The following is a 22,536-nucleotide window of genomic DNA, read 5'->3' as shown; positions in this document are numbered from 1 at the left end:
ATTTCTGAATCCGTCTTGCCTTCATTAACCGGATAAGCTGTTCAAAATCTCCACAGCTTTCTACATCATTAGCCAAGACGAGGTGGCATGTGGCACTGTAGCACGCTAGCTCATTCTCAATGGTAAAACACTGCTACAACACACACCAGTTCACCAAAGTCTCCAAAAGAACTACATGTACCTGTTGTGGAGGTAGAAGTCTCCCAGCTAATCCTCCCTTGGACTGACCAAAGTTGTAGAAGGAGTTATCCAGCTGATGTGATCTTACCGAGCTACTGCGCGTGTGTGACTCCCAACAAAGATAGTATAGAAGTGAGATGTTTCACTCTGTAGCTAAAACAGAGACCCAAACACGCAGGGTGAAAAGAGGAGCTGCAGCAGTGTGCAGTACAACAAAAATATGGTGTTTTTTGAAAATTAAATTAAATTCTAATTCATGTAATTTATACTATTTATTGATCCCGAGTGGGGAAATTACAATTGTAAACCATGTTAACCTATTCTGGTACAACCTCAAAATTCAGTCATGAACCTTAAAATTAGCATAATATGTGCATGTTTATACTTAAATGAAATTTCCCTGGTGATACTTAAATACTTTTACATGAAGTAACATTTTCAATGCAGGACCTGTACTGAAACTTTAGTAAAGGATCTATGTACTTCTTCTACCACTGTTCACCACTAGGCTCTGCTGTGTTTTGGTGATGGTCTAGTCAGTTTGGATGAATTAACCAGAAGTAACTGGGAGCACATTGCTCTAGTTGGACAATAACGTATGGTGCCTGACAAACAACTTCTTATAAAGAATAAGAACTTAAGAAACAATTCAACATCAAGTGTGAAACATCACAGTTTGGCTTGAGACACATAAAAAGTAAAAAAAAAATAGTCTGGAAGGGGTTGAAAGCACATCCCTCATTAAGAAATTTTGGATCTGGCCTGGTAACCACCCACCGTTCGGTGACTACATTCTAGCATCTACCTAAAGTTGACGGTTAAAACAGCACTGCCAGGCTAGATGACTAGAAAAATTAAAGATTCAGCCAAGCTTACACGTTTCAGCCTCACAACGGGTTAAGACAGGAGGAGGCGGGATGGCCGTCTTGCGGTGCTTCACTTGATCAGACAGCTTACTTGCTGGCATGATAGTGTGCTTTTGCCATTTGCTCTGCGCTGTAAGTTTTAAGGTGTCTTTACTGGCTTTGTCATGTTGCAAATTAGATAATGGATTGGTGATATTCCTAATCAAGCTTGTCTAGGAAACGTTCGAATCTCAGATTTCTGAGAAGTGCACAGAATGATCCACCTTTAGGAGAGGAATATGAAATCACCTCTCAGGTTAGCAACAGTTTGCTTTATTTGCAATCATTTCTCAAAAGCATCATATTATGTCTTACAATTACATGCCAGGATTAAGCCTAGCATTCGTGTACCTTCTCTGTCCTTTATCATACGAAGAGTCTTTGGATCAGAATAAAATCTGTTTAGCCTAATGTTACTACTTAGTCTGTTTAGCTTTACAGATATCACACATTGCGAATGAACACATTTTGCAATGTGCATCTCACATCCCGATTTCAATTTAAATTCAATTTCATTTATATAGCGCTAAATCCCAACAATAGTTATCTCTTTTCTTATCTGGCTTTTCATAAAAGAGCAGGTCTAGACCGTACTTTCTGATATTATTTACAGAAACCCAACAATTCCCACCAAGAGCAAGCCCTAGGCAACAGAGGCAAGGAAAAACTTCCTTTTAAGAGGCAGAAACCTCGAGCAGAACCATCGCTCAGGGTGGGCGGTCATCTGCCTCGACTGGTTGGGACATGGAGAATCGTAATAGAGGGTGTCAGCAGGAACATGGAGGCAGCAAGTAACTCCAACCACAGATCCAGACTCCACAGCTCCAGAGCCAGAAACACCTGCAGGAAGCAATAGGAGGAGTAGTGATTTCACTCACTATAACTACTACTACGGTCTTAAACGTGCCAAAAATATGAACAAGAGTGGGCTTATTTGCTAACATTAGCTACCAACTGCTACCTTGGAAAAATCCAGCAAAAGTCATTCGTGGAGGGACCGCAGTGTTCTTGTCTCATAAACAATTAAGCCCAGTGTCTGCTCTGCTGAGTCGTAGTTAGGACTTTATGGCTTTTCATAAACAGCTGAAGGAGCAGTGTTGTACCGCCTGTACATGTATATAGTGAAAACCCTGCCTCTCTAGTGACAAACTGCACGGACACAAATCAGTATATTCAAGGTCAGACATTTTGGTAGACATGAATGGAACAAAAACACATTTTGATTCAAGGGGGACTTTATCCTTATTTTCTATTATGTAAATCTCACTCCCTAATTTTTCAATCAAGAACAGAGAGCAGAACCGATTAGTCTGGATCTCATCAATATACAATTTCTTGTTTAGAACAGTGTTTCAGGGGGCATTGCTACATCTAAGTAAACACTTTTTTCAATTCCACTCTGTCTCTTTTCACTCGTAACAGTCTAGTGAATAATCGTGGTTGACACTGTGCCCGCTGACATTGACTCACATTCTCAAGCATCACTACAAACTGATAAATCCCACATCCTGCTTTCCAAAGTCCGCGAGCACAGTTATGGCACTAATGTGCGTAGGCAGTTTTGATAAATGAGGAAACGTACCTGAGGCCATCTCAGCTGGACCTTTTCTTTGACTTCATCAGTGATTCACTGGTGCCAGGGCAGTGTGGACCTTTTTTAGTCTTTTTTTCTTTTACTCAACGCCTTCCATTTGTTTACCTCATATTTTTACTCATTTAGAGTTCAGCTTCATTTTTTTGAACAAGCATGGACTTTAAAGAGAGGCAATAAACAGAAACAGGAGATAAGAACAGGAAATTGAAACAACCTACCCAGATGCAATGAATACACACAAAACTACAGGGCGAAATGTGAATAACTGACCAATCCAGGCATGTGTGGAAAACAAACCTATATAAAAGAACAGATGGACAGTTCAAGTCAAAATGGGATGGCTGACTAAGCAAACAGTGGGTACTGGCCGGAACAGAGTTTACATGCTGCGGATAGTGGCAGTCAGTGAAATCATATCGGACTGAAAAACTTGGGCTGTAGCCAGTGGCTCTAAAGATAGTTGCAGCATCCATAACTGAATAATTTTCTGTGTGTATTAAATCACACATTTGTGTGCATTATGGTTTATGTTGACGGAACAGGAAGTAGTCCATAGTCCAAGTGAGCTAGGGCCTTTTGGTACCCCCTGAAGGTCTGGGCCAGTTGCTTTGCCTGACTGGCAATCCAGCCTTGAGTTTAAAAAATACACCGGTCCACAAAAATCTCTACCCTCTGATGTTGTTATGGCACCCCAATGTTCCCTTCATTTCAAATCTTAAATTAAAGTAACTAAAACACAGTTAAGGATATTTAAAACGTGAGCTTTCTGCGGTTGGGAGAACGAATCAAGGTTCCTCTCTTCTAGTTTGCTAATTGATTCACAGATTTACAAAATTGTTTCTTTGACAGTATTCAAGTTTGCTACAATCTCCTATAACATTGTAGGATGCAGTGGCGGGCTCCAGCTCCCCCAGTAGAGTGTGCGCCCCATGTAGGCTCAGTCCTTGGCAGCGGCAATGGGTTTGAATCCGATCATGTTTATTTTGTCAAAACCTGGCAAACCACTACATTTCCCACAAAGCATACAGTTTAGAGATTCAGTGTTGTTATGTTAGTAGTGACTAATGTAGCCTGGAGCCTCTAGCCTGCAGCAGAGATGAGCAGAGTACAAAAGAGGTCTACTAAGTTCACTCCTTTCTAAATCCCCACCTTTTTTGCCTGCTTTTTTTCATGTCTTTAGCCCCACCTGACACCGACCCAGGTGACATCATCAGTAAAATAATAATAATAATAATAAGAGAACAAATTTGTAAAGTGCTTTTCAAGGTATTCAAAGTTGCTTGACAGAGCAGAATAAAAGGTCACAAAGAAAATGGCTGTGAAAAGCCTGTTTAAATAGATTTTCAGGGTCTTTTTAAAGATAGGCAGGCCAGCAGCAGCAGGTTGGTGTCTGCAGACAACGGGCCAGGTGCAAAAAAGAGTCAACCGTTTAAATGGCACCGGCATTCAACCGATCCAAACAGCTGACCAACCGACGCCTGCACACTTGGCAAGCAGGACGCCCAGCAGAGAAGTGCTCCCTGCCTTTGCCTTTTATGCAACTCGTAGTCATGAGATGGCTGCAGAGATGGCCTTGCTAGCTTGAGCTCATCTTCTCTCCGTCTGATGCCCACCAAATGGAGCTCAACTAATGTTTGGAAAATAGACAATTTAGCATAAGTATTGTGGCGCTGATACGAGGCGACTGGAGAGGTCTGCACTGATTCTGTTTTATACATTTTAATTATTGCAAGTGCATCATCTTCACTCCCACAGGTAGCTATTAATAGATGTTGAAACGCCAATAAAAATAATTTACATATCAATGTGTGTGCCCCCTCAACGCCTCATTAGACCTTCCAGTGAAAAATATGGCAAAGAAATTTGCAGTTTAACCAATCCTCAGCGACAATCTCCATCAGAGCAGCTGTCATTACGCATGGCTGTGGCCGGTTATAGCGTCCACACTACAAATTCATCACATTTCTGTTAACCGTCATTGCGGTAAAATCTTATTGATCATTATTATTGTATGTCAGAAGGATGTTCAATGACTAATACATAGCATTTATGTTGAAACTGTCTTTACAAACTGCTTCATGATCAAAATAAACAATCATTAACAGGAAGACGATGCTCAAATGTAAATAAATGATGAAATTCATCACTCATCATCACAAAATAATATATATTTATACATGTGTTTTTCAAATGTATACGGAATGCTGTGCAGCATGCAAAAAAACTCCATAATAGTGTGTGAACGCTGAATTCTGCGTGAGGAGCACACCTAACCGCACATTCTTCCTTATAAATACAGTTTTTTTGTGGGTGGGAAAAGGGCTACGCACGGTTGTTGTACGTACACATTGTTTTTACATTTGTCACCTGGAAACCGTTTTATGTTGAAAATTGGTGCACTTCCCCTTTAATAACATTATGGCTTCACTTTATGTGGACTCATAATTTATGTGTAAATATATTTATATATAAATATATATATATAGTAAATATACAAAGAGTGTTGCCAGATTAACTCTATGAAGACGAAAGACGCACTGGTGCGTCCAAACAATGTTCGACAAAAGTCATACTAAAAAAAACGTTATTACATATTATTCCAGACATGGATTTACTATTTTAATCATACAATATTTGTACAACGTATCATAAAGGTTTGTTTTCAAAAGAGATTTGAGGACTTTCAAAAAGCGAACATTAAAGTCTCAACTTTAGCTTGTTTTCCTTCACATGTGAGGGTTAACATTGTTGTGGAGCACTGAGCACATGTCGAGCCGGCGTGTGTGTGTGGGGAGTGGGTGATAGAGCCAGAAGTGAGAGAGTGACGGCTATTAGCTCTAGAGCAAGTACTGACTAGAGTCATAGTGAGAGAGGGGTCTACGCCGTCAATTCTACGCACAACCATTAGTATCCTTAAGTATCAGTCAAAGCAGTGACAGCAGCTCAGTGTCTCCTGTTTAACCACAGTTCTGTCGGACAGCCAGTGCTCTGAAGCATCTACCTCATAGCGAGAATTATCTACCTTCATGTTCCCCCAAAACTGACAGAAGAGTTGATTTGTGAAACTATAACTGAAGGGGTTAGATTAAAAAAAGGACATGGATGGATTTGTAAATGTGACAACAAAACTGCTGCACACCCAGAGCAAATCACCCAGGTGATGCATTTTTAATGTCCCTCAAATGCAGAGCTTGAATGAGTACAAACTGGACAACGCCCGGCAGAAACAACAGGGACATAATATAAGAAGGAAATCAGCTGAGTGTTTATATCTTCAGTAAAACAAAACACAAGCCTCAAGTTACTATTTCTACAGCCATCAAACAGCATCCATTTTATGGAGACACTGGCTGTTTTTATGGCTAGATACAGTTTATGAAGCAAGATAATGTTCCTGTCAAGAGCTGTTTTTTAGTGCACACCACCTACAATGGTGTGATTTCAATTGCTTTTTTATGTGCAGGTGTATGCATTAAACAGGTGTATAAAACGGCTAGATAAATGAAGCTGTAACTGGTAATTCTGGTCCAGAAATGTAAATTTATTCCTGTAAAAGTCTCTGGATAGTCTGAGCTTCTGACCAAAGATCATCTTTATGTTCCCTGTTTTAAAATGTTTTACAACACTAATTCTGATTAGCCAGAGAGGGTGTTGTTAGTTCAAGTTCCACTCTACAGGTTTTGCACATCGAGAACAATTGAATTATGATTGTTGGTATAGTGATAGCCCTGAAAAATGGCTTTCTTTTCAGCTGTGGGTTGGTTGCAGCTCCCTTGCAATAAGAGTTGAAATCTCCTCGTTGAAGTACATTGTGCTGATACGCCTCTCTTTTTACATTAAAGGTCCCATGGGATGGTCATACTGTATGTATGCTGTCTCTTTCCCAAAATTCAGCGTTGGTGCAGAATTAAAGCCACTAGAGTCAGTCCCACAGTGAGCTTTCTTTAGTATTTGCCATTTCTAATTTCAATTCAATTCAATTTTATTTATAGTATCAATTTATAACAAAAGTTACCTTGAGACACTTTACAGACAGAGTAGGTCTAGACCACACTCCAGAATTTACAATGACCCAACAGTTCTAGTAGTCTCCTCCAGAGCAAGCAACAGTGCGACAGTGGCGAGGAAAAAATTACTTTTAGGCAGAAACCTCGGACAGACCCAGGCTCTTGGTAGGCGGTGTCTGACGGGCCGGTTGGGGTTTAGAATGAAGAGTGGAAATGACAAAAAGTAGAAAAAATTGTAGTTTGTAGCAGTTCTTTGTAGTAGTTCATGGCATAGCAGGGCACTGTGGGCATTATAAGGCACAGCAGGACATAGCTGGGCACCATAGAGTGTAGCAAGATGAACATGGCATCGCAGAACGTGAAGCGGGACCATGGCGACAGCTGCTACCATGATTTTGGAGCCTCTCTGATAAGAGGGAACATGCTGGGGAAAAAAGAACATAAGGACTCGGGGCAATGACTCCCCAGAGCTAGGTTAGTAACAAGCATTTCTGGGACATGGATGCACATAAATGGAAAGATTGAAAAACAGAGGAGAGATGAGCTCAGTGTATCAAAGGAAGTCCCCAGCTGTCTAAAACTATTACCGCATAACTAGGAGAGACAGGGTAAAGAAAGGAGCCTGGTTGGGCTAAAACTCTCCCCAACCGGATCGGGCTGTATGCCAAGTCTCCCTCTAGTTTTATTATATTCTTGATTATATGATAGATAGATCTGACAACTATGACGAGAAGCAGGTGGGCCGGGTTAGGCAGACGCTGCAACTCCTCACTCCCTAACAATAAACAATTCTTTGTCCTAACAATAAACTTTATCAAAGCATAACTAAGAGAGACAGGGTAAAGAGAGGAGCCTGGTCGGGCTAGAACTCTCCCCAACCGGATCGGGCTGTATGCCAAGTCTCCCTCTAGTTTTATTATAGTCTTGATTATATGATAGATAGATCTGACAACTGTGACAAGGAGCAGGTGGGCCGAATTAGGCGACTCCTCACTCCCTAACAATATTCAATTCTATGCCCTAACTATAAGCTTTATCAAAAAGGAAAGTCTTAAGCCTACTCTTAAATATGGAGACGGTGTCTGCCTCCTGAACCCAAACTGGAACCTGGTTCCACAGGAGAGAAGCATGATAGCTGAACGCTCTGGCTCCTGTTCTACTTTTAGAGACTCTAGGAACCAAAAGTAACCCTGCATTCTGGGAGCGTAGTGCTCTTGTAGGGTTGTAAGGTACCATGAGCTCTTTAAGATAAGATGGTGCCTGACCCTTAAGAGTTTTGTAGGTGAGAAGAAGGATTTAAAATTCTATTCTGGATTTTATAGGAAGCCGATGCAGTGAAGCTAAAACAGGAGAGATGTGATCTCTTTTCCAAGTTCCTGTGAGAACACGTGCTGCAGCATTCTGGATCAGCTGAAGAGTTTTTATGGACTTTTTCGAGCAGCCTGATAAGAAAGAATTGCAGTAATCCAGCCTAGAAGTAACAAATGCATGGACTAGTTTTTATGCATCAGTTTTAGACAGGATATTCCTGATTTTTGCAATATTACGTAGGTGAAAAAAGGGCGATCCTTGAAATTTGCTTTATGTGAGAATTAAAGGACATGTCCTGATAAAAGATAACTCCAAGATTCCTCACAGTGGTGCTGGAGGCCAGGATGATGCCATCCATAGTAACTATCTCCTTGGATAATGCGTCACGGAGGTGCTTGGGTCCCAGAGCAATAAATTAACAATAACTCTGAGTTTAACATTAGAAAATTACAGGTCATCCAGGTCCTCATGAAGGCACATTTGAAGTTAAGCTAACTGATTAGTTTCATCCGGCTTGATTGATAGATATAATTGAGTATCATCTGCATAACAATGAAAGTTTTTGGAGTGCTTCCGGATTATTTTGCCTAAAGGAAGCATATAAACTCAACAGGATTGGACCGAGCACAGATCCTTGTGGGACTCCATGACTAACTTTGGCGTGCACAGAGGATTCATCGTTAACATGAACAAACTGAGATTGATCTGATAAATAAGACTTAAACCAGCTTAGCGCGGTCCCTTTAATGCCAATTAAATGTTCCAATCTCTTTTACAAGATATGATGGTCAATGGTATCAATTGCAGCACTAAGATCTAATAACACCAGTACAGAGATAAGTCCTTTGTCTGATGCAATTAGGAGGTCATTAGTAATTTTTACAAGTGCTGTCTCTGTACTATGATTAACACTAAATCCTGACTGAAAATCCTCAAATAAGCTGTTGTTATGCAGAAAGTCACATAGCTGTTTGGCAACTGCTTTTTCAAGAATCTTAAGAGAGAAATGGAAGGTTGGATATAGGTCTATAGTTGGCTAAAACATCCACAATGTTTCCAATTTGGAAGAGAGAGGAGGGAAAATTGGTTTCTTATGCATCACATTCCTCGTTGTTCTTTGTTTTCCTTTTACCACACAACACCCCATTCACTTTTCTTTCACCCATGCATACACGCTGACACCACTGACTTACCGACTGCCACACTTCTCCGCCATGATAAAGTAACATTAAAGCATGGATTTAGTTAGCTGACGTATATGGGCGGCAGTTATTAGTAGGGCTGTAATCAAGACCACCTTTGTCGAGTCCAAGACAAGTCCGAGACCAGGACTAGTTGAGTCCAAGTCAAGACCGAGTCCAAAGAGGTTTGAGTCCGAGTCAAGACCGAGTCCAAAGAGGTTCGAGTCCGAGTCAAGACCGAGTCCAGGACAGAAAAAAAAGTCTTATATCAATTTAGGTTATTTGTTAATATAAAAGCCAAAACCATGTCAGAACACCCAGGATTTATGAGTATAGCCATTCCCCCTGATATCATATGGTGATAACTCATAATAGCTACATAGACAATACTGCCACAGTAGGTACTTGTACTGAGCATTTGAACAACTAAATTACAACATAGCTTCAATCCAGATGTAGTGTAGAAATGAAGTGACCAGTAGAGTGTAGCCCTATGGTTGGTTTATGGCTTCCCTAAAAAACATTGTATTCTATTGTTATTTGGACGTTGGTTAATAGGAAATACATGTATTTTCAGAAAACATTAAAATTTGGTTGAACAACAATGAACAGAATGTAATTTAACATATGTTCATTTTATTTGAGACAAATTGCAGAATTTTAAACTAAATCCACCAGGAAGAAGTTGCTTAGGGAACACACACAGACACAGACAGACAGACTGCTGGCTCGGCAAAGTTAGCTAAAGTCCGCTAGCATACAATCGGGCTAACTTTTTTATAACGTAACTAAAACCCACCCATGTCGTAAAAACAAAGCTTATTTCATGTAATAAAATTATGGCTCAAAAGGAGCACTAACGCCACAGGTCTTATCTTGAGAATGTGGACGCAGATATAGGAAACTCCGAAGGCAGCCGTGATATTTACCTAGTAAGCTAGGTGCGCTAACGTTAGCAAACATTGGCGTAGCATTAGCTAGCTTTCTATACTTGTAAAAAGACAAACAATATCCCCACCTGAACTGTGTTTTACTTTCCCTCCAATATTATCATCAACATACTATAGACACCTGGACTCTGTCGAGACCAAAAGCCATATTTGGCAAGACCAGTGGCAGAGTCCGAGACAAGTCCGAGTCCAAATACTACTGAGTCCGAGACAAGTCCGAGTCCATAGAAAAATGGTCTTGAGTCCAAGACCTGACTCGAGTACTACAGCCCTGGTTATTATTGTTGTAAGTTAGTTATAACTAGTGTTGGAAGAATACTTTCAAAATGTATTCCATTACATGCCCAAAAATGTATTAAATTGTTCCAGTAATGAGCAAGAACCCAGTGACCTGCCCTTGTGAACCAAGCTACAATGTAACCTAAGGAGGTAATTGTGCAGCCTTGATTTTTTCCACTGAAAGTAATTTTTTTTGCTCTTGACAGGCTCAGATTATTAATAAAAGTGTCTGACAACATTATTGATCTCACTAGGTGACCTATTGTCTGAAGACAGTGTTGTGGAGAGTGGAACGCCAGTCAGGAAAAAAGCGTTCTGGGAGTCTTATGTTTCGGAGTAGGGTACAGAAATTATAGGCTCCTGTTATGTAAAGGTTGTCAGTGTCATGGCTCAATATTTAAAATATTTTGACAATGTGACCAGTTCCTTTCCTCTATGTGTCATGTTGTCAATGCTGTATTTCTGTTTATACTGTAACTGGTGTGCCGTCTTGGCCAGGTCTCCCTCGAAAAAGAGATTTCCATCTCAAGGGACTTCCTGGTTAAATAAAAAAAATAAAAAAATGTGTGTGAGGTCGTCATAGTTCGTGAACTCCTGCATTCATTTGAGCCAGAGTATAGGCTATAGCAGACAAGGGGAGAGGGGGGGGGGGGGGGGCTGCAGCTGCGCAGTGTTTCGTGCAGTCAATAGGCTGTAATACATCCATGGTTTTGTGTTGTCTAAAAGATCCTGTTGTCCTGTTGATTAGAGGGGGAAATCCTCTGAGGTGGTCACACAGCATTGTGTCCCAGGCATATTACTGGACATATTACTGGACATATTCTTTAGGCATATAGGGAAACAGCACCCATGGGAGTACTACCAATATCCTGAGCCTGACAGCCCTCCAGCTGCTGCTTCACCCTACTTCCACCGCTGCCTCTCTCTCTCTCTCTCTCTCTCTCTCTCTCTCTCTCTCTCTCACCTTCTCCCCCTCCCTCCTCCGTAACGTTGTACTCTGGCTCATCCGCATTGTCAAAATCATGTTAATATTATGCCATGACACTGACAATCTTATACATAACAGGAGCCTATAATTTCTGTAGCCTACTCAAAAGCAAGAACTCCCAGAACGCCTTTTTATTGACTGGCGTTTCACCGGTGTCTTCAGACAAGAAGTCACCTTGAGAGATCAATAATGTTGTCAGACCCTTTTAGTACCAATCAGAGCCTGTCAGTGGTAATAACCATTACTTTTAAGTAGACAAAAATCAAGGCTGCACAATTGCCCCATTAGGTTACATTGTAGCTCAGTTCGCGAGGGCTGGTCACTGTGTTCACGCTTATTACTGGAGCAATTTCAATGATTTTTGGTCACATCAGTCGGAGACACTAATGCATAGTGTGTAATATTAAAAAAAGAATTGTAAAATGGATAAATAAAATTGGTATAGACAAAAGTATTGTTCATCATTCTAATGTAAATTAGCCATAAGTGAGCCAAAGGCAGTACTGCCAGAAAGCAGAACAGTTCAGGGGTTTAAATCTTCCAAAGGAAGAATTGAACTTTTCCTCACTAAAATCTTTTTAAATTGACAATAACTTCACAAGGTTTTTAAAGTGTATATTTGAAATAAAAGTACAGAACTATGTTGAGAATTACATTACGTTACAATCCTATCAAATGTTCTTTGTAACTCTGATTTGTTACAAAAACCACATTATTTACACACACAAATGAATTTTGACCAAGCATAAAAAGGTGAGACCAGAGGGGTGTGTTTGTTGGACGTTATGTAGAGGAAGTGTAAAGTGGTTGCTATGGTTACCATGTACAGTAAATCAACCTGCATAGAGGTAGATCTGGTCATAGCAATACTGGCGAGTGCCAGTATCAGCCGCTGAATGCTGCAAGATCAGCATATATAATGCTTAGATTGATAGATTGTTAATGCTGGAGGTTATGTTGAAATGAAACCAGTGTCATATAGTGTTTGCAAGAGGAAGAGCAGATTTCACTTAGTAGTATAAGCAGTACCCAGTCTATCCATCCACCACCCTACATCAGAGTTCAGCCATAGACTGATGAAGCTCTTTAGATTTTAGACCTGCACAGTGAGGGCCAGTAGTTCCAGTAGCCACTGGTTCTCTATCAACCAACATGTACACCACTGTGAACAAAGGCCTTCTGATTGCTTGACAAGTACTCCCATCTCGGTTAGACTTCCAGAGCAGCTCAATGACATGGATTGATCAGTGATTGAGTGAAATTTTCTGGCTCTGCTGTCTTCCTTGCTTTTTGTTATTTCCTCATCATCTTTCCCTCGCTCATCACCACTTTCTCAAATTCTCATTCCTCCTCTTGCTCTTTCCACAACATTCCTTTCCACATTATTTCTCTTTTCCACACCACTTCTAAGTGGTGAAGGTAAACATTACATAGAAATGTTACTTTGCAACGACACAACAGTCGAACTCACAACTTTTCTCAACTGTAATTTCCTCAAATTAAGACTTTAACACTGACATGTTTCAGGTAGGATTGTAGCTTCTTCTCATCTATTGTTGCGATCAAGTTGGTTTGTCAGAAAAAATTAAGCGTTTTCAGCTTGTACAACAGCAATGCCCTCATTCCCTACTAGAGCTCTCAGTCTTCCTCTATAATATCTTTTGAATTCCATTCAACATTTTTTTTAAATATTCAAATAATATTCCAGTTTTTCTAACATTAGCCTGTGTGATTTATAAGCAACCTGTTTCTGCATTTTTTGACGTTACTGAGAATACAGTTGTTACAAGGTAATAAATGAAGTCAAAGCTAACTCTACCAGCTCTAGGGCAGCTAACCGAAACTTTAGCTCCCCCTGTGTTACTTTACTCGGTACGTAACGTTAGTTTCGTAATGTAATACCAACGTTACTCTGTATGTAACGCTAGCGTTGACCCAGCAATGCCTTGTGTTTCTCACTCCCGCTAAGTTATTTTTCAGAAGACGTAACATGAGTGACACATGCGGGTAGGCCAAGTAAAGAAGTGGCAGATTAGCTAACGTTAGCCAACATATAAAAAAGGTACATTCAAATAATCATTTCAGCATTCAAAAAGTATTATTTTTTTGACTATGAGAATTACTACAGCACAAATGAATTAATGTGCTTTAAAGGATCATAGGCAGTGGGCTGTGTGATACTGAATTTAATGTTTAAGTGACCTGCTGATGTTTGCAAGAAAGCTGTTATCCCAGTTAAAAATTGATTCCTGCCACTTTTTTGACTGCTGAGTTTAACTTGCTGCATTTGAGTTGGGACCTGCCACACTTTTGCTTTGTCCGTCTATTAGTTTGTCTTCTATTAGCTTTAAAGGGAACTTAAACCCTATTTCCCACGTTTTTGTGTCTTTGGCCCTATTTCCATCTGGTATTAAAAAACTATCTGAGTGATAGATAGGATCCCAAGTGGAGAGCTCTAGTTCCCACCTTGTGTCTCCAAAGCAGGAATGTTAATAGTATTAACCCATATTTAGCCACATTCTACACGTCCATATTGGGCAACTCAGGGACGTTTTATGAAACTGAAAATAATGTTATTTTATACTGGTGGCTGCCACAGCCAAGAACAGGCAGCCCCAGGACAAAAACCATGACACATCAGCGATAGTATGATAATGAAAATCCAAATCAAATGGTTCACTAATTGTGTTAACAAATTGTAGTTTTATAACAGCAAATGCATCATTAAATGAGGGTCAGTGTAAGCTGACAGTCTTGATAACAGTTGAGTATAGTTAGTTGTGGTGCCTACATTTCCCATAAAGCAATACATGGGACTTTGCATTGGCTCCAGGAGGAGGGCAGTGTGAATTGCTCTCATCACTAGTGCCAGATGATTAAAAATGTGTAATCTATTTGATCCCTTCAGTGCTTCAGCAGAGTTGTTTGATAAGAGAGCATTCTGGAGCTGTCTTCTGTCTCCGAGGAAAGAGCCAATTATTCTTTTTTAGAAAGCTTTTTGTCTCTGAAACACAGCTTACACAAATGGAGATAGTGTCTTGCCTGTCACCTCTGTTCACTTTGCATAAAAGCTAATGTATTCAAGCTTTTAATAATGTGTTGTATTATCCAGCTCTCCCTTTGAAGACAGTTGTTGTTAGTCACCCAAAAGCGGCTAACACAGCCTCATTCAGGATGAGATACAGAAGGCATCATTCTGAACAAAGCCTTTTTGCATCAGCACAAATAAATTGTTCAATTAGGAACTTCATTCTTATTGTTAACACTAACAAAAAAGATAGAATACTTGTCTAGTTTAAAGGACGACTAAGTTTCAGTAGCTTGGCCGAGCTACAAAAATATTTCCCATTAAAAAGGTGATTTTTATAGTTTGTAGTTACCAGTTGATAGAAAAAATAATATCTATCAATTATTTTTAAGCAGCAAGGGACAAAGCAAGGGACCTTGTGCATTACAACAACAGACAAATTGTACAGGTACGTTGGTCTGCTGAATGTAACAATGTCATGTAACAATGCAGTGCCATTTTTAACCTCACAAAATTAAAAATAAAGGCTCACAAAAACTTCCTCTGGGATCAAAACTGTAATAAAAAATAAATTCAAACACACAAAGTGTAGGAGAAACTGTGATGGCTCAGTGGAGGCTATGTTTAAGTTTGAGAAGTAACAGATGTTACAAAAGTAAATGTTTTTCAAATTCAGTTTAGTTGTAATTTTTGTCTTTTTTTGTAATATGGGTTATTTGTGAGGAGCAAGATTCAAAAAAGTCAGAAAAAGTTTTGTGTAATAATAACTCAATAAAATCATACAACTTTAGGAATACTGTATGTAGTCACAGTGTGTTCAACAATAACACCAGTAAGTTACATAAAATACACATATGGTGATAAATATGCAAACAGGCTACACAAAACGTTGCAGCAAGTGCAAAATGTGTAAGTGACTTGTGCCAGGAAAAAAACAACAGACATGAACAGGTGTTTAGAACTTTGGTTTGAGTAAACAGTTGACTCAGACAGTTCTATAGAGATTCCAAAATCAATACACATATTAACCCATGATTCCTCCCGCTTTTGGTTTTCCTGCATATTTACTAACCAGAAGCTATTGGGTCGCCGATGAAAGCCCTCCTGTAGTATTCGCTTACCTGCAGTTAGCTTCTGTTTCGGGGGAGAGGAGATTAGCGTTCTCCTTCACCTTGTTAAGGCACGCTAGGTTAGCCACCCTATGTGTGCTTCTCGGATGTACTTTCAAATTCGTGGGATTTTTCCCTTTAATAAATTGTCCACGTATTTTACCATCTTCCATTGAAAGGGACTTGGTTTTATCTGACACAGTCACAATCAAATAGGATGCTTTCGGTACTGCCATTGACTATGTTGTGTTCAATTTGCCACGGAATGTCATAATTTATGGGTTCCCAGTCGGAAACTTTATGTCTTTGGTCAGAAATGTATTAGTGCTGTCAGTTAAACGCGCTATTAACGGCGTTAACGCAAACCCAAATTATCATCATCAATTTCTTTAGCACAAGATTAATGTTCTTTTTGGCCTAGCAAACTTTGTAGTTTTTTTCACATGTTGTTGCAACAACTAGTAATGTTAGAAAACTACAACATCCCACCGGATCTAGCTAGACCGGAAACAAAACAACAGACACACGCACATACTTGTTTGGGCTTGCGAGCCGGCCAAAGAATAGTAACGTCACATTTTGAGTGGATGGCTAGCGTGAAACGCCGAAATGGATGCCAATAAGATTTGAATGGAAAAAAAGTGCCAATATGGTTCCACTGACAAGACCAAAGTGATCTGTGTGTTTTGTCGTGAACTGAGCTATCATCGCAGCATGTCCAGTCTGACCAAACACAGCTGATTACCGGGGAAAGTTTTAGAGCTTTTGTGCCTCTTAACAGACACGCAATGCAATTAATGTCTGCACAACATGAAAAGGGCCCTCACGGAACATCAAGATGCATTTTCAAATCAGACATTGTTTTAATTCACCTACCCTTTCTTTTTCTTGCAAGTGGGCAACTTGCTTGCCTGGTTAGCTGCTAAAGCTAGCTAGCTGTTAGCTGCAGTTGATAAGTGTGTTTAGCCGGGCTCTTCAAAATCATAATGCAGCAGTTCCGTGTGCATTTGTAGCTCATCCATTTTGAATGTGATTGATCTGTTGTTGGTTAGTAGGAGGCTTGGCAGTGTTGATCTGTCAGCCTTTGTCCCAGCCTACCTCGTCTCCCGCAGCCGACAACAATCCACCGGGGGGTGTAGTGGGTGTCCTCCATGCCTTTGCTGCGACAAATTGTAGTGTATATCCTCCTCAAAAATAGGTAATTGAGCACTGTAGTGGTTTTGACCATATCAGTAACTATGTAACTACATGGAAACAGGCTAATTATGCATATAGCTTGCACAGTAATAACGTTATGCCTGTTGCACCTTTCTGTGTGGTTCTTTACAACTATTGTGACGCGAGTTCTTTGTCTGTATTCTTGGGTTCGAATAAATAAGGACGACCATCAAACTCAAAAGGCTCTTCCGTGTGTATTCTCCTAGTTACGTTACTCCAAGCTTCTTCCCTTGTGAACAACTCTGTGAACTGAATACCCAAGAGACAGTGCGAGGCAACAGCTAGCCTTCAGTGTCATTATTAGCCATTAGCTGCTGTTGATAAGTGTGTTCAGCCAAGCTTTTGTGAAAATCATAACGCAGCAGTTCTGTGTGTTTTTATAGCTCATCCATTTTCTGTGTGATCAATCTATCTGTTCACCAACAACAGAGAGATCTATCTGTTCACCAACAACAGATAAATCGAGTAGGAGGCTTGAAAGTGTCGATCTGTGTGCCAGTTCCCTTAACCAGGATGGCAGCCTTTGTCACCGCCTTCCTCGCCTCCTGCAGCCGACAACAGGTCTCCGTGCGCCCAGTGGAGTAATGGGTGTCCCCCATGCCTTTGCGGCAACCAATTGTAGTTTATTTCCTCCTCAAAAATAGGTAATTCCATGTAATTACATAGTTACTGATATGGTCATAACTACTACAGTGTTTAATTACCTATTTTAATTACCTTAAAAAGGGGAGAAATAATCGTGAATAAACTTTATTGTTATGAGAAAATTACAGTGATTTCCTAGGTACGCGGGCGGAGACAACAGCAATCAATCTCAGGCTAATAGATTAAGACCACGTTGTATATCACAATTTGTGTCTACACATTTAGGGTGGTTGAAGGTAGTATAGATGTAGTAATGGCTGCAATGGTACTAGTCCAGGTTCAGTGTAGACAGTTAACAATTGTGGTTGTGTCTGGAAGCTGATCATATGTGATGCGTCTTGGAGGGTGTCTCTCTCTTTTGTGGCGGGTGGTAGGGTGTTTCCTTATGGTCTGGAAGCTGATCATATGTGATGCGTCTTGGAGCGTTTCTCTCTCTTTTGTGGCAGGTGGTAGGCTGTTTCCTTATGTTCACCAGCAGCACTTAATGCAGAAGAGGTGGTACAGATGTCAAAGGTTTTATTTCACATAATTGCCAGAGTAGTCACACAGTTTTACCCTGGCGTCATTTAAGGGGGCTAAATGATTTTTTCCAGTAGGAGCTCAGTAGCTGCAGTGCGCACCAACAGCCACCAGGTTGGACATGTGAGCAGACAAGATGCAGTTGACCTCATGGAAGACTAAGGAACAGAGGAACACCATGAAATTATTTGGAGTCGAGACACACGTTTTAATTGTCTCCCAGGCCTATACAGTAAACTTACACATTAAAGGTGCTGTAGGTAGGATTGTGAAGATCCAGGATTTAGCCAAAGAATTTCACCATTGACAACTTCTCAGTCCCTCCCCCCCTTTCTGCTAAAGCCCAAACCGTCTCCTAAGCCCCTCCCGCCATTAGTGTGAATGAATGCTCGTGCCTGAGCGGTGATTGACACGTAGGTAGACACCCCTTACTTAACTTGTCTACGGTGTTGTCTGTGTTTTACAGTGAGGAAAATAAGTATTTGAACAGTAGCGTTTGGTTTCCTGTAGTTTTTCACCAGGTTTGCACACACTGCAGGAGGGTTTTGGCCCACTCCTCCACACAGATCTTCTCTACATCAGTCAGGTTTCTAGGCTTTCGCTATGAAACACCGAGTTTGAGCTCCCTCCAAAGATTCTCTATTGGGTTTAGGTCTGGAGACTGGCTAGGCCACGCCGGAACCTTGATATGCTTTTTACAGAGCCACTCCTTAGTTATCCTGGCTGTGTGCTTTGGGTCATTGTAATGTTGGAAGACCCAGGCTTGACCCATCTTCAATGCTCTAACTGAGGGAAGGAGGTTGTTCCCCAAAATCTCGCAATACATGGCCCCGGTCATCCTCTCCTTAATACAGTGCAGTCACCCTTTTTCTCATGTACAGAAAAACAGAAAAAAAATCATGATGCTACCACCACCATGCTTCACAGTAGGGATGGTGTTCTTGGGATGGTACTCATCATTGTTCTTCCTCGAAACACGGTTAGTGGAATTTTGACCAAAAAGTTCCACATGATTTTCTCACATGACTCCTCTGGATCATCCAAAAGCCTTGACATGTGCTGGTTTAAGCAGGGGAACCTTCCGTGCCATGCATGATTTCAAACCATGACGTCTTAGTGTATTCCCAACAGTAACCTTGGAAACGGTTGTCCCAGCTCTTTTCAGGTCTCCTCCCGTGTAGCTCTGGGCTGATTTCTTACCTTTCTTAGGATCATTGAGACCCCACGAGGTGAGATCTTGCATGGAGCCCCAGTCCGAGGGAGATCGACAGTCATGTTGAGCTTCTTCCATTTTCTAATGATAGCTCCAACAGTGGACCTTTTTTCACCAAGCTGCTTGGTAATTTCCCCGTAGCCCTTTCCAGCCTTGTGGAGGTGTACAACCTTGTCTCTAGTGTCTTTGGACAGCTTTTTGGTCTTGGCCATGTTAGTAGTTGGCATCTTACTGATTGTATGGGGTGGACACGTGTCTTTATGCTGCAAAGGTCCTCAAACAGGTGCATCTAATTTAGGATAATAAATGGAGTGGAGGTGGACATTTTGAAAGCAGACTAACAAGAGTCAGTATTGTAGCTGATAGACAGCTGTTCAAATACTTATTTGCAGCTGTATCATACCAATAAATAGTTAAAAAAAACATACATTTTGATTTCTGGATTATTTTTTTTCAGATTATTTCTCTCACAGTGGACATGCATCTACGATGACAATTTCAAACCCCTCCATGATTTCTAAGTGGGAGAACTTGCATTAAAGTTAACTAAAACATTTTATTCGCCTAAAAATGTCTTGATCAGCGCTTGGTTGCACGTTGCAAATCAAGTTAGCTAGCGCTAGCCAGGAGCCCCAACAAGGAAGAAGTGACATAATTCCTGTCGTACAATAAGCGACTATCGCTATATACCTACTTCTATAGGCAGACTGAGCCTATTACCTAGAAGTGCCCCTAGCTCTCCAGAGACCTCCGTTCAGCCAGTCTGATGGTCCTAGAGGTTCCTAGATCGAAACTGAGATCCAGAGGTGATCGAGCCTTTTCAGTGGCTACTCCAACTCTGTGGAACTCATTGCCTGTAGCTGTGCGGTCTGCTAGAAGCTTGTCCACTTTTAAATCATTGCTGAAGACTTATTTATTTGAAATAGCGTTTGGCTCAGGGGAGCCGCCTTGATGAATGTTGTATTCTATTTTCTTAGTATTTGTTATTTATTGTGTCTTCTATTGTAACTGTTTTATTTTACTGTAAAGTACTTTGGTAGGCCTCGGCCTTGGATATGTGCTATATAAATAAATATGACATTAACATTGACATTGACATTCAAAAGGCCATTTGACCTTTAAAGCAGTAATATGGTGAATCTTAAAAGTGACGCTTCCGTCCTATTTATGCTTTTAAACAAAAGTTTGACTTGGGTACATTCATAAAAAAGCGAAAGTTACGCTTTAACCTCGATTTGTTTCATCTTTCTATCTGATTAGGCCAAGCAAGAGTCATCAATGATGTGCGGGATTTGTTTTTTGTTTGCCTGATATGTCAAGCCTAAAGTTAATTGTCTTAGTGAAGGTTTGCAATTCTCATATATTTGAAAGATGAGGAGTATGTTTCAGAGGATTACAGTGCACGCTGTTGTACCTTTTAATATGATGTGTACTCTATGAAACTACTTACTCCCTGTAGACTTGTTGGTTTTGTTAAATTCATTCAAAGCATTTATAACAGTCAAAGCATGCGACCGAAGTTCCCACTATGGGTCAAAATAATGTGCTGTGACCCAGAGGTAAATGTGATTACTGAGAGAAACCACCTGTGAGTGCAGCGGTGCTGCATCGCTTCCTGAATAAATAATTAGAGGCGTTAAAAGGAAATTTGCATTAACTTGTTATTGTCACGTTCATTTTAACAGCCCTGATTTCTTTGTTGTGCTTCTTTCCGCAGCATCCTCCCTTTGAAGCAGGGCATTATGCTGGGCCAGTACCTGGGGGCCTTCAACCTCATGGACACATTCAGGGGACGCTCCACAAAACAGGAGTAAATGAAGAAAGAGAAGAACATGTATGGAAGGAGGCATGCAAATATTAAAGCTATTTATCTATTGTGTGTTGCTGTCATAAGACAGAACAGTAGTTGTAAAGGTCGGACTTCATTGCTCCTCTCATTTCAATGGTTCATGTATTCAAGAAATGGGATGCCCGTTAATCTCTTTATATCTTTCTGTTTCAGTCCCTAATATCCTTAATGTACTTGTTTTTAAATTGCATGATTATTAGTCAGATTTAAATTGTGATCTTATTAATAACGGTTTGTAATCGTATAGAATATAGTGCTCATAATGGCCTTCTAAATTCAGCCAGCTAGTGTTGTTGCCTACTACTTGTTGAGGAGCAATCATGATGATGTAATGATGTATCATCAGTCCACAAACAGCCAAGTCAAACATTTCCCTGTAAAAACAGGGCTCAAAGTCAAAAGTCAAATGTCCTATAGTCAAATGTCCATTCTGTAAATTTGTAATATTGTAGCGTGGTTGCAGCCACAACTACAATTGCTTCAGCACAGATGGAAAAATACAAAGTAGAGTTTAAAGAAGCGTGAAGAGGTGTTGTTCTTCTGCTATTAAGAGAAAGATAAGTCCCATTCTTCTCACAATAAAAAGGACTCAGTAGGTTCTTGGCCGTCATCGTCACACAACAAAACCTTGTTTGCTGTAAATGATGCTCATCTGTTTCCAAGCCGGAGGATACACAGATGCATCATAGGCAGGTAATAAATCTAATTTGTAGATCTATTAATTTATACTTCTTACTAAAGCTGGCTAGGTTTTGACTACAGTAAAAATGCTGACACTGATACATACAGTGGTCTGCAAAAGTTTGGGCAACCTTGTTAATTTCCATGATTTTCCTTCATAAATCATTAGTTCTTAGGATTAAAAAAATCAGTTAAATATATCATATAGGAGACAAACAAAGTGATATTTGAGAAGTGAAACGAAGTTTATACCATTTACAGGAAGTGTGCAATAATTGTTTAAACAAAATTAGGCATGTGCATAAATTTGGGCACCACAATCAAAAAAAATTACTCAATATTTAGTAGATCCCCCTTTTGCAGAAATAAATATATAGCTTCCTATGAGAGTCTGGATTCTGGTTGGAGGTATTTTGGACCATTCCTCTCTACAAAACACCTCTAATTCATTCAGGTTTGATGGTTTCTGAGCATGGACAGCTCTCTTTAAGTCAGATCACAGATTTTCAATAATATTATAATAATATTGTTTAGGGTCATTGTCCTGTTGAAAGATCCAGCCCCGGCGCAGCTTCAGCCTTACCACTGATTCCTGGACATTGGTCTCCAGAATCTGCTGATATTTGGTGGAATCCATGCGTCCCTCAACTTTAACAAGATTCCCAGTCCCTGCACTGGCCACCTGCACAGGTGTTTTTCTAGGAATGCTGTGTTGTTTTTCCTCCATGCATGGCGCCCCTTGTTATGTCCAAATAACTCAATTTTAGTTTCCTCAGTCCAAAGCACCTTATTCCAAAAGGTAGCCGGCTTGTCCAAATGTGCTTTAGCATACCTCAAGCGGCTTTGTTTGGGATGTGGGTGGAGAAAAGGCTTCCTCCG

The 22,536-nt window shown here is 40.4% G+C and overlaps 1 protein-coding gene and 1 long non-coding RNA gene across 2 annotated transcripts in view; both read left to right on the top strand.

Moving 5' to 3' along the window:
• LOC117954087 (epidermal retinol dehydrogenase 2-like) overlaps nucleotides 1-21,560 on the top strand; it is a 59,916-nt gene extending 38,356 nt beyond the window's left edge. Inside the window, exon 6 of the mRNA XM_034887588.1 lies at nucleotides 20,845-21,560. Coding sequence (XP_034743479.1) covers nucleotides 20,845-20,941 — 97 coding nt within the window. The 3' untranslated portion in view covers nucleotides 20,942-21,560. The remainder of the gene's footprint in view (nucleotides 1-20,844) is intronic.
• Nucleotides 21,561-21,567: 7 nt separating this feature from the next.
• LOC117954097 overlaps nucleotides 21,568-22,536 on the top strand; it is a 1,526-nt gene continuing 557 nt past the window's right edge. The window contains exon 1 of the long non-coding RNA XR_004658735.1: nucleotides 21,568-21,767. This is a non-coding gene — a long non-coding RNA (uncharacterized LOC117954097). The remainder of the gene's footprint in view (nucleotides 21,768-22,536) is intronic.

This window comes from Etheostoma cragini, chromosome 12 (assembly GCF_013103735.1).
Source record: "Etheostoma cragini isolate CJK2018 chromosome 12, CSU_Ecrag_1.0, whole genome shotgun sequence".
NCBI lineage: Eukaryota > Metazoa > Chordata > Actinopteri > Perciformes > Percidae > Etheostoma > Etheostoma cragini.
The sequence above is the reverse complement of the archived record's forward strand: the minus strand, read 5'-3'. Positions and strand labels throughout refer to the sequence as shown.